Raw genomic sequence first — 12,077 nt, forward strand, 5'->3', positions numbered from 1 at the left:
GCTGGTTAAAAAATAATACATTTTCAGTTATGAGCTAGACAAAATGGCAAATTGATACTTTGATTAGTTTGTAAATAGGAAAATGCTGTATGCATTAAGCTCATTAAGGCCACATACACCAACGTTGTGAAAGAGATCACGTTTGACACTGTGCTGCAACTGTGTTCGCCCCCCCGCCACCACCACTTTGTGGCATAAAGTGAGCCTACTTCCAAAAAAAAGGGGGAATGGAGTTTACAGTAAAGAGCTATCTCAAATTCGAATGGGGGCTGACTATATGACGCGCATGTGCGAGTAAAGGGTTTGGTTGCAATAAAGAGGCGGTTTGAGTGCAGACCGCAGGGCAGTAACAGAAGGCGTCTTCCCCAGAGTCACTACAGAAGTCCTGCACACAACTATTTGGGACAGCTGTGAACTACACGCGCATACATTCTGAGCTCGGTGTGAACATGCGGGGCAAGTTGTCTTGCGAAGTCAAAAACTTTCTCTGAACTACTTGAAACTTTTTTCCCAAGGCGTTTTGCATCGGGCCATCCGCAAGTTTTCAACTCCAGGACCCCTCCGGATCCAAGGACCGACCGATCTGAGCTGGTAACTATTCCCTTTGTATTACATTTTGTCTGTAATTTTTCCCTGAGCCATCTGTCAGAATATGACGTTTAAAAGTTGTTTATGTTCGGGCTTCTTCGGGGGGAATGACAACGCGAGGCACAATGAACAAAGCTGTCAACTTTAGCGCAACTGGTCCGAGCTGAGTTCTAGTAACATAACTGTTCCATGAAAAGAAAATATAGGTGTTATTACAATATCCCTTAATATTCCGTTTTTGACATGTTTTAACGCAGGAACTAGAAGTAAACATCGTCGACAGTGTCTCGAGCTTGCATGGAGTCAGGTCTGAGTGCCTTCTGAGTTAGATGCGCCAGGCAAGTGTGAAACAGGTGGGATCTTTCACGTGTTATACGGGATCCTTAGGTAAGGGTTATGGTTAAGGATAAGGTGAGGGTGTGAACGTCCCAAGGACTCTGGATAGCACTGACCGATCTTTCAGAAGTGAACGCATTCCAGCACGATGTGAAGTTGATGGAGTAAAATCAACAAGGATGTATGTGAAAATAAAGAGATCATTCCATGCAAAACATACATTTCGTTGAACTACATTATACATTACATGGTTTGAGTTAACATAAGGACGATGATGGCCATTTATTTTGAGGTTTTTCCCCAATTAATTTATCCAAACCAGTATGAAAGTCGTAGTGAATGCATTTTTCTGTTGTCTATAATGTATAATATGTCTTCCATTCATTGGTGGCATAAGGTAAGCCTACTTCCAAATATTAGTAATATATTGATTTATTCAAATATTACTGGAATGGTTAGGATGATAATGACCATTAGGCTATCGTTGTTATTTGTTTTAAGCGTCTCTTATAGTAAATTACTTCAACGAATTTCAATAGGCCATCAAAAAACAAAAGCTAGTGTCCGCGTACATTTCATAATTTATTTTGTTATCTTTCAACTTTAAGCTGTCTTAGTCGCAGGGCAATTTCATGCTATTAATAATCACATATTTAGAGTTAAACCAATGTTATGGAATGTAACGAAAGTCGTCATTTTATTGTAGGCTAATTTACATGGATTTACTTGAACACACGATTTATCAGTGTTTTCTGCTGTAGGAATTTATACATCTCATTAAAACACCGTATTTTGTCTCGAAATTACAATAATCTGAATTAAAAGAGTGACCACATGTTTGTGCTAATTGCTATGTACAAATTCACGGGTTTATGGTATCAAATATGATTTGGAACAATTGTCTTAAATTGGGATCATTCTTAGGCCTATACATTTTTTTCATTGTTATTTTCAGAGAACTGCTTCCCACGTTGCTTAGGTGTACACATCAGTTGCTTTATTTTATTGCGCTCAAGTGCCCATATCCTCTCATGTTCTGCATCAACACACGGCTAAAAACATGCGCATTCGCGGTAATTGCTGCACAGTTGACCAAAGGATCTGCATTTAACATAAGAACTCGGAAGTTGCTCTCCAAAACCCACGTCAATTCAACATCTATCCCCCGTTGGTTGAACGTCATTTCATTGAAATTATGTGGAAACAACGTTGATTCAACCAGTGTGTGCCCAGTGAGTACACACAAGGTCATCATTCCGCATCTATAAGAATTGAACAATATATGTTTCTTAGAAATATGCTTTCTAGTCTACTTTAATCCACTTTTAAACAAGAGCTAATGAGACGAAGTCAACCACGTTTGCATGCAGTTTAGTTTACCAAAAAGATATGTAGGCATATGACAGAAAGCCTATCCTAGCCACGGTAGTGAGGTTAGGGCTATCAGACAAATTGACAATATGGATTTAGTTTGACTGAGTCGTAGCCTGTAGCTTCCCGAGTGTATTTGCTCCCGGGTGGCGCAGCAGTCTTAGGCACTGCATCTCAGTGCTAGAGGCGTCACTACAGACCCTGGTTCGATCCTGGCTGCATCACATCCGGCCGTGATTGGGAGTCCCACAGGCACAATTGGCCCAGCGTCGTCCGGGTTAGGGTATGACCGGGGTAGGACATAATTGTAAATAAGAATTAGTTCTTTACTGACTTGCCTAGGTAAATAAAAAATATATAATAATGAATAACAAAAAATATTCCCACATTCTTTCATCCTAAACTAGTGCATTACAATGTAATGCTTACTGTAGCCTATATTCGTCTCTTTGTTTATGTACAACCTGAAAGATGCAAGCTCCCTCTAAATCCTGAAATTACATGTAGGCCTAATGTTATAGGTAAGGCCCATGTCTGTAGGCTACAAGAGCGCGCATATATGGAAACAACATAAAGTGATCCCATGAACTTTTTCATCACCTCAGTTTAGATACTCTTGTGGCAAGGAAAAGCTGCGCTGATTTTCATCCATTTTGGCGTGTGGGGACCGAAATGGGAATGCTGGTGTGATTTTTCTTGCCAACACCAATGCAAAATCCTCCTAATTAGCCAACAACGTCTTGGCAAAATGTAATTTAGGTTTACCTCGGGTCACCTTTAATCCGTAGGATTTGGGATCTTGTGTTGACCTGTCCTAGTAGTCTAACCTCTATCTATTTAGAATTAGAGTGGAGAGAGCACATTTCTGAAACATACTAACAATAATATACTGGCGTGATATGTGTGTGGGACAATTCGGTCATGCTTTGCGTTATCTTGTATCTCAAATCTCACAACACGTCCGCTTTCGGCCGAGGTGCGGAATTTAACAGTTGGCCAATCACGACCAACGGGGAATGGGACGTAGCAGTGTTTAGCTTGATTGTTGAGTCGTTGAGATGGTATGTAGACATCAAAGGGTTATTAAGGATACGACACGGCTCGGGAGCAACCGCTGATCTCCCCTAATGACCTCTAAGTAAAAGTCAATTACTTCTGGGTCATGATCAGAAAGGAGAAAACCCCGGGGGACGTTTGAGGTTCGGTAATTCTAATTAGGACTATTTCACTTTTATTTACTGCTACGCAACCATGGCTCTCACTCACTCCCCACTTTTATTCATCAACATTTTACCCTATGTTCACCAGTATGATCAAGGGGTCCTTTTCTCTAATAGGCTTATTTATATCAATGTAGCCTATTATTATCTATATCTTGATTAGGCCATATCTTGTGGTTTCCTTATGTTTTGATGACACAGTATGTATGACTAAAGTAGATAACCCATGACCACTTTTAACAATAAGATGAATAATATAAACCAGTAGTAGAATTATGAAGGAGTCATATTTGCAGAGCAGTAAAAAAAAATGGGGATTACACACACTTCCCTATGAATAACAAAAATCAAACAAAGCAAAGGGCTTGGCTTAGGGGTAATGCTTTTTTTGTGGATAGCTAAATCACCACACAATGGTGCGGGCATGCCAGCTCTGTTTAGACTAAGACAGAAAAGACACAGGATAACTGTTTCATATCCTGACCATCAAATAGGTACAGAAACAGAGGCATTATTGTTCCTTGTTATTTCCTCTTATCAAAACCTGTTTAAACAGATTCACAGACAGGGCTATACATTAAAAACATTAATTGGTAGCACTGGTGCTCCCAATTTCAAACATTTAAGAGCACCACATAAAATGTAGGAGCACCAGAAACTAAGATTTTTACAGCCTTTATTGGGCCTATATGAATTTGACATACTTTTGAAGTACACGGTGTCCACTAGAAACTAATATATAACCCTGTAAAGACGTGTGTTAATTTTAAAAGCTAAAATAGTTTTTTTCATCAGAAGTCTTCACCACATAATTCTACATGTAGCTAAGGTGTTTTGTGGTTGTAGAATCAGTATTTATGAATCTAAATGTGCACGCAAATTAACTAGCGTGTGTCTGCTTGCTGGCTGAACTAGTCTCAAATTAATCCATATGAAATGAAAGCCAGGCTAACAACGTCCGTTCACACACTCAATGCTCCCTGTAGCTAGTGTCGTGAAATTCTAGCTAATAACAGCACAAGTGAGTTTTCATGATAAGACTGTTTCTGTTCTGCCGTGATTAGTTCACCGGTTTCTGCGGCACAGCTGACTGTTTTAGCTGTGACGTTATCGTGTTTGCCAAATGTTAAAGTAGGCACAGTGCCAGCTGTCAGAGTCAAACGTGTGCTGATTTCTGAGAACAGTCCCATAACTTTGGTGCCGTACAACTTCATCAACAAGCTGACAAACTAGCTACCGTAATGGCCATTCAAAACACTAGGCTGCTAGCTGGGGCTAATTTGCTCAGCTGATCAAGCATGGTTTGCCGTAGTAGCCAGTGCGTCATAGCTACTGTTAGGCGGATGATCTAAATCTTGATTTAGTTCCATGTTTGGTTAGACAAATGGCGCCTGGCAGCTGCGTGTCGTGTACGATTGACGCCATCTGACGTGAGACTGCATTGATCTCCTGAAGAAGCTGTCCCGTTACCATTCTTTCGTTACCCCCAAATGTTTGGATACACTGGTAAAGTTACCAGGTTGTTAGCTAGCTAGCTAATAAGGTAATGTTAACCGCCCGCGACATGATTTATTCATGTAAAATATGGCCTGCCAATGGAGATGCATCCAACTGCAGCTGGAAGAAAAAAACGTAGTGCTGGTAATATACTGTAGTCACAACTTTTGAATGGTTTGGGCTCGGGACAAGCGGTTTCATCTGTAGAAATAGTGCAACATCCACGGTCACGAATCTGCGCTCACTTTTATGTATCCAGGGCACTCGGAAACAGCAGTACAGCTAAGCCTCATCATTACAACATTTAGAATCTTGTCGCACTGGTGCAAAATATTTCGGAGCATATGGTCACACTTTTTAGAGCCCTGCTCACGGAGGCATTTCACCTCAGTAAATGGTGTCATTCGATTTACCCTCGTCTTAACAGCCCCCGGCATGTTTTCTGGGAATGGGAAACACCCACACCAAACACACACCACTGTCAGCACTGGGAGTGCAGTGCACACCTTCTCTTCTCTGACCTGTACGCATGGACCACACACACATGCATGTGTGTACACACGCAAACCCACACACGCAGGCTGTCCTCACTCATCGTGTGCCTTGAGGACAATACGTGATTCATGGTGTGTGTGTGTCGGACCATGTGTTGAGCTGGTAGCTCCTGTTGCACGGAGGTCTGGTTCAGACAGCTCTTATCACTGTCTTCCCCTTTGTCTCAGTGGTAAAGGGATACATTCACACGCATCACCTTAATCCACTGATATGAGGCCTCTTGAAAAGCAACTAGATAATCAAGCCGGGCCGCTTGTGTATTGGCTTGGCATTGTGATTGTGTGTGGGGGAAAGACGCCAGGATGACTCAAAAAGAGGGGGTAGCAGGAAATACTTAGTTAGAAATGTTATTTGATCCTCATTAAATAACACAATTATGCTTCCTGGTTTTATTATGAACAATTATGATCATTATTGTCCTTATTTGTATTATTAGAATAGTAGAAGATACTGTTGTCACTGTATCATTGGTTTGTAAAACAATAACACATTATGACTTATACTGTATGTGTACAGTTCTGTTGTGTTGTCAATATGACCTGACTTTTTTGTGGTGTTGCTTTTCCAGAGAGAATCCCGTGATCTGGTGATCAGTAGCGACACCAACCATGGGCAGCAAGACTCTTCCAGCCCCGGTTCCCCTCCACCCCTCCCTGCAGCTCGCCAACTACTCCTTTCTCCAGACCTCCAATGGCTTCCAGCTACCCACGGACCAGGTCCCTGGCATCTATAGCTTCAGCGCCCTGCATGCCGTCCACCTCCATCAGTGGACCCTGGGCTACCCTCCCTTCGCTCTTCCCCGCTGCACTTTCTCCAAGCTCCCAGCCCTGATGGACGGCCGCTTCCCCGGCATACCTTCCATCCCCATCTTTCCCCACCTGGTCCAGTCCAAGGACCAGGCCGCTGCGGCCAATGCCGCAGCTACCGCCATGGGTCTCTTCCAGGGCTCCAAGAGCAAGCCTCAGCCACGCTTCGACTTCGCCAACTTGGCTGCCGCCGCCACCCAGGAAGACCCACTGAAGGCGGAGGACTTGAGCATAATGGGGGCAGTCGTCACCACTTCCCCTCGCCATGGCGGGCTAGGCTGTCTCATGGACATAGCCAAGCTGTCATCACCCGAGCGCAAGCCCAGCCGCGGCCGCCTGCCCTCCAAGACCAAGAAGGAATTTGTGTGCAAGTTCTGCGGCCGCCACTTCACTAAGTCCTATAACCTGCTTATCCATGAGCGGACGCACACGGACGAGAGGCCATACACCTGCGACATCTGCCACAAGGCCTTCCGGAGGCAGGACCACCTCCGAGACCATAGGTGAGACCTGCACTTTTCTATTACAATGAAGCTCAATTTAACGAAGGAGGAGTATGGAGATAGATGGCTGCCAAAATGTTGTAAATTAATGAATAATATTTTATTGTAAATTATTGTATTATTGGAAACTTTATTAATTGGCCACAATTAACCTGTCTCACTCCCCCGTTCCGCTAGCGGAACTCCTCCCACATTCCACTGAAAAGGCAGAGCGCGAAATTCAAAAAAATGTTTTTTAGAAATATTTAACTTTCACACATTAACAAGTCCAATACAGCATATGAAAGGTACACATCTTGTGAATCAAGCCAACATGTCCGATTTTTAAAATGTTTTACAGGGAAGACAAAATATGTAAATCTATTAGCTAACCACGTCAGCAAAAGAGAGCACTTTTCTAACTCCATCAGTTTTTTACTCCGTCACTAGCTATCACTAATTCGACCAAATAAAGATATATATAGCCACTAACCAAGAAACAACTTCATAAGATGACAGTCTGATAACATATTTATTGTATAGCATATGTTTTTTTTGAAAAATGTGCATATTTATGGTATAAATCATAAATTACATTTCAGCTACAATCAGAAATTGCACCGAAAGCAGCCATAACATTTACAGACACCAACGTCAAATAACTAATTACTCATCATAAAACATATCTGAGAAATACATACTGTGCAGCAATTGAAAGACAGGATTCTTGTGATTCCAGACAATATTTCAGATTTATTAACCTTTCACGAGCCTCTACCCCGGGTCCGGGAGCACCCCCCACCCCCCCCCCACACTGATTAGCATCGCTAGCATAGCGTCACAATTAAATAGTAGCATCTAAATATCATTAAATCACAAGTCCAAGACACCTAATGAAAGATACAGATCTTGTGAATAAAGCCACCATTTCAGATTTTTAAAATGTTTTACAGGGAAGACACAATATGTTAATCTATTAGCTAAACACGTTAGCAAAATACACAATTTCTTTGTCCACCATTTTTTCTCTCCACCAGTAGCTATCACCAATTCGGCTAAACTAAGATATTGATAGCCACTAACCAAGAAAAAACCTCATCAGATGACAGTCTGATAACATATTTATGGTATAGGATAGGTTTTGTTAGAGAAATGTGCATATTTCAGGTAGAAATCACAGTTTACAATTGCACCCACCATCACAACTCGACTAGAATTACTACAGAGAGCAACGTGTATGACCAATTTACTCATCATAAAACATTTCATAAAAATAGACAAAGCATAGCAATGGAAAGACACAGTTCTTGTGAATTCAGACAATATTTCAGATTTTCTAAGCGTTTTACAGCGAAAACACAATAAATCGTTATATTAGCATACCACATGTGCAAACGTTACCCGAGCATTGATACAAGCCAAAGAGAGGGATAACGTAATCATCGCCAAAATGTATTAATTTTTTCACTAACCTTCTCAGAATTCTTCCGATGACACTCCTGTAACATCATTTTACAACATACATATAGAGTTTGTTCGAAAATGTGCATATTTAGCCATAAAAAAACGTGGTTATACAATGAAAATAGTAGCAAAACAAGCCTGGAAATGTCGGTCGCCATCTTTTAGTGATCTAGTTTAATCAAAAGCTAATCATATACTTGACTAAAAAATACAGGGTTGACAGGAATCGAAAGACAAATTAGTTCTTAATGCAATCGCTGATTTACATTTTTTTAATTATCCTTACTTTTCAATACAGGTTGCGCCAAGCGAAGCGATACAAAACAAAATGGCGACATAAGCGTTTAACATTTTTCGACAGAAACACGATTTATCATCATAAATTGTTCTTACTGTGAGCTGTTCTTCCATCAGAATCTTGGGCAAAGAATCCTTTCTTGGGTCTAATCGTCTTTTGGTCGAAAGCTGTCCTCTTGCCATGTGGAAATGCCCACTAACGTTCGGCATGAACTGGAAACGTGCCCAGCTGTTCAAAGTGCCTCAGAAATAAATGGGTCAAAATCGCACTAAACGGATATAAATTGCTATAAAACGGTTTAAATTAACTACCTTATGATGTTTTTAACACCTCTAACGAGTAAAAACATGACCAGAGAAATATTACTGGCTAAACAAACGCTTGGAAGGAGGCGAGTCCGACGTCCTCCGTGCGCAACGCGCAGGCAGCAAAGGGATGCTACTTCCGGTATTTGCTCTTTTATGCAGCCCCTGATTGCGCAATCGACTCCATTCAAAGCGTCATCACGTACTGACATCCAGGGGAAGACGTAAGACGTGTCTGTTTCTCCATAGCATTTACAGGGACCTTTAAACTGACTCCAGATCAGGGGCCAGGATGTCTGAAATCTGACTCCCTATCATGAAAAGTGCTGTAGATTGAGTTCTGTACCACTCAGAGACAAAATTCCAACCGCTATAGAAACTAGAGAGTGTTTTCTATCCAATAATAACAATAATATGCATATTGTACGAGCAAGAATTTATTAGGAAGCCGTTTAATCTGTTGAGCAAATTATGCTAATGCGAAACAGCACCCCCTATAGTGGCAAGAAGTTAAATGTTTTATAGCGAAAACAAAATGTAGCGCTAAATTAGCATAGCCACGCCAGCCAGAACCAGCTGGGCGCCCACGACCAGTTCACATGCACGACCGATATATGAAATAACATTATAAATTGGGTCTTACTTTTGCTGATCTTTCATCAGAATGTTGATCAAGATGTCCTTAGTCCAGATGAGTCGTTCATTCCATTCAGAATGGTACCTTTCCCACTTCATTTAGCATGGGTACTAGTCGAGTGGCACGGATCTCTCCAAGTAAACAAAGTCACACAACGGAACACGGCAAAACTCCCGAAAAAAATTCAAATAATCTGATTAAACTATATTAAAAAAACATACATTACGATGATATGGTCTCATTTATCAAATCAAATCCGAGCCGGAGATAGTTGACATCCGAAACGGCAGCAAAACAAAACACAATCTCTCTTCTAAGTCGCGCGCTTCAGACTTCCGGAAATGGACGGTCACGTCAAAGAAATAGGTCTTATTTCACGTCAGAACAAGATAAACACAAAATTTCTCCTCTGACGTCCTCTTGACACCCAGAGGAAGGCGTATGAGGTGTGTTTCGGGTCATAGGTGGCATGACCATGTATAGGCAGAGCGTTGAAGCGAGCATAGACATCTTGCATTCTACTTCCTGTTCAGGGAAAGTGCTGCCAAATGACTTCTGTTCCACTCAGAGAAAAAATTCAAACGTTTTTAGAAACTAGAGGTTGTTTTCTATCCAATAGTAATAAAAATATGCATATTGTACTAGCAAGATTTGAGTACGAGGCCGTTTAAAAATCATACGATTTTCACCAAAAGTGAAAATAGCACCCCTGGTCCCCAACAGAACAGCATAGAATATGAATACAAAATGAGTAATTGCTTCCTAAATTGTCGTATACGCTACTGATTAATCATGTTGAGTTTCTGACAGTGTAATGCATCAGGGTTGAGTCCAATTCCATTTGAATTCATTCTAATTCAAGACATGGAATAGCCCTGAATGGAATTTGCCCCAACCATATCATGCATTGGACCGTTAATCCATTTAGAGCGACAGGCCACTAACATGATCAGTATGTGAAAAAATTCAGTAACAATCCAGTATGTGAATTAAATTGGGTAAAAATCTGGTTAAGTAGTGTGAAAAGCTGCAAAAAAGGCATGAAGCGATATCATGTGCATATTAAAGAGTTTAGCGGGGGCAATCTATAGTTAATACGTCGGAATGCTTTTGAATTGACATTGGCACTGTTGATATTGATTTGAGTTATAGCTGAAAGTGATATAAACAACATCAATATGTTGCATACGTGTTGAGTATGAGAGGCATACATTGTAATTCATACCTTTTAGAACAATATATCACCATAACGTTCACCTCCTTTTTCTCTTATTTCTTTGTTGTCTTTTATTAATTTGTGGCTTTAGATTGACAGTTGTCTTTGTGTGTTTGTTATGTTTTGTTAGTCAAACCTGACACTCTTTTTGTTCTGTTCTACCCTGCAGGTACATCCATTCCAAGGAGAAACCGTTCAAGTGCCAGGAGTGTGGAAAGGGATTTTGTCAGTCCAGAACTCTAGCCGTCCACAAAACGTTACACATGCAGGTCAAGGAACTAAAGCCATCCAAGATTAAGTGATATCAATAATTAAAAAAAGAGGAATAGGGGACACTGGAAAGAATAAAAGCAAAGACATTTTTTAAAGCAAATTTAGGCATTTAGCAGACGCTCATATCCAGAGTGATTTACAGGAGAAATTAGGTTTAAGTGCCTTGCTCAAGGGCACATGAACAGATGTTTAACATAGAACATCTCTGAACTTGAACTGAAGTTTTCTGACTGAAAAAGTGAAATGTTCACCAACATTTCACACCAGCCTCTTGAGCTCATCGTGGGGAACGATTCTTCACAGAGATTTGAAAATCCTGGATCTCTATGATGTATCCAGACAATTTCCAGGAGCACCTTGGACTATAACTAAGTTGTTTTTTCCACGTTTAGTTAAGAGAGAATTGGGCTAAAGGACTTAGAGGCTGTGTATTGGTTGGGCATGATGAAACCCATTGGGGCGAATGGATCATACATCATGGATGTATGGAATGTGATCCAGATCTTTCGGACAAACTTGACCTCTCAGACATTCCGAGAGACTCTCACTTTTGATCCCCACATTTTTTAAGGGACATTTACGTGTCTAACACAGTCTTTGTAAAATTTGCTCATTTGGTTACAGCCATGTCAGCATAACTGCCTTATTTCTATTTCGAAGCTCACATTCCAATGTTATTTTTGTACAGATATCTTTTTGTATAATTGTATTTTTGCACTTTAACCTGATTATTGATTATTTACATATATCACTGGATTCCTTAAACTTATTTTCTAAAAATAGATAGTCATTTTCTAAACAAAATAAATATTGTATAATTGATTCTGGTTTGTTGTGAGAGAAATACTATCAAATACTTTGCCTTTTTAATTTCCATAACATCTTTTGAGGTTTTTCAATGGAAATCAGTTGCAAACATGTTTTCTTTACTAATTTCCTGTAGTTGACCGATTCATTTTATTGAAACAACTAATAGGCACATTACATAGAGTATAGAGACATTTTCAGCAAATACCGTGAACCTGCTAT

At 40.5% G+C, this 12,077-nt stretch overlaps 1 protein-coding gene across 1 annotated transcript; it reads left to right on the forward strand.

Moving 5' to 3' along the window:
- Positions 1 to 340: 340 nt before the first annotated feature.
- Positions 341 to 11,870, forward strand: LOC139530479 (protein odd-skipped-related 1-like). Its single transcript, XM_071326949.1, has 3 exons — positions 341 to 591; positions 6,136 to 6,876; positions 10,945 to 11,870. Exons 2-3 carry the CDS (start codon positions 6,176 to 6,178, stop codon positions 11,075 to 11,077), a joined length of 834 nt encoding a protein of 277 aa, XP_071183050.1. The 5' UTR covers positions 341 to 591; positions 6,136 to 6,175; the 3' UTR covers positions 11,078 to 11,870.
- The last annotated feature ends 207 nt before the right edge of the window (positions 11,871 to 12,077 follow it).

The sequence above is a fragment of the Salvelinus alpinus genome, chromosome 9 (assembly GCF_045679555.1).
Source record: "Salvelinus alpinus chromosome 9, SLU_Salpinus.1, whole genome shotgun sequence".
NCBI classification, from domain to species: Eukaryota; Metazoa; Chordata; class Actinopteri; order Salmoniformes; family Salmonidae; genus Salvelinus; species Salvelinus alpinus.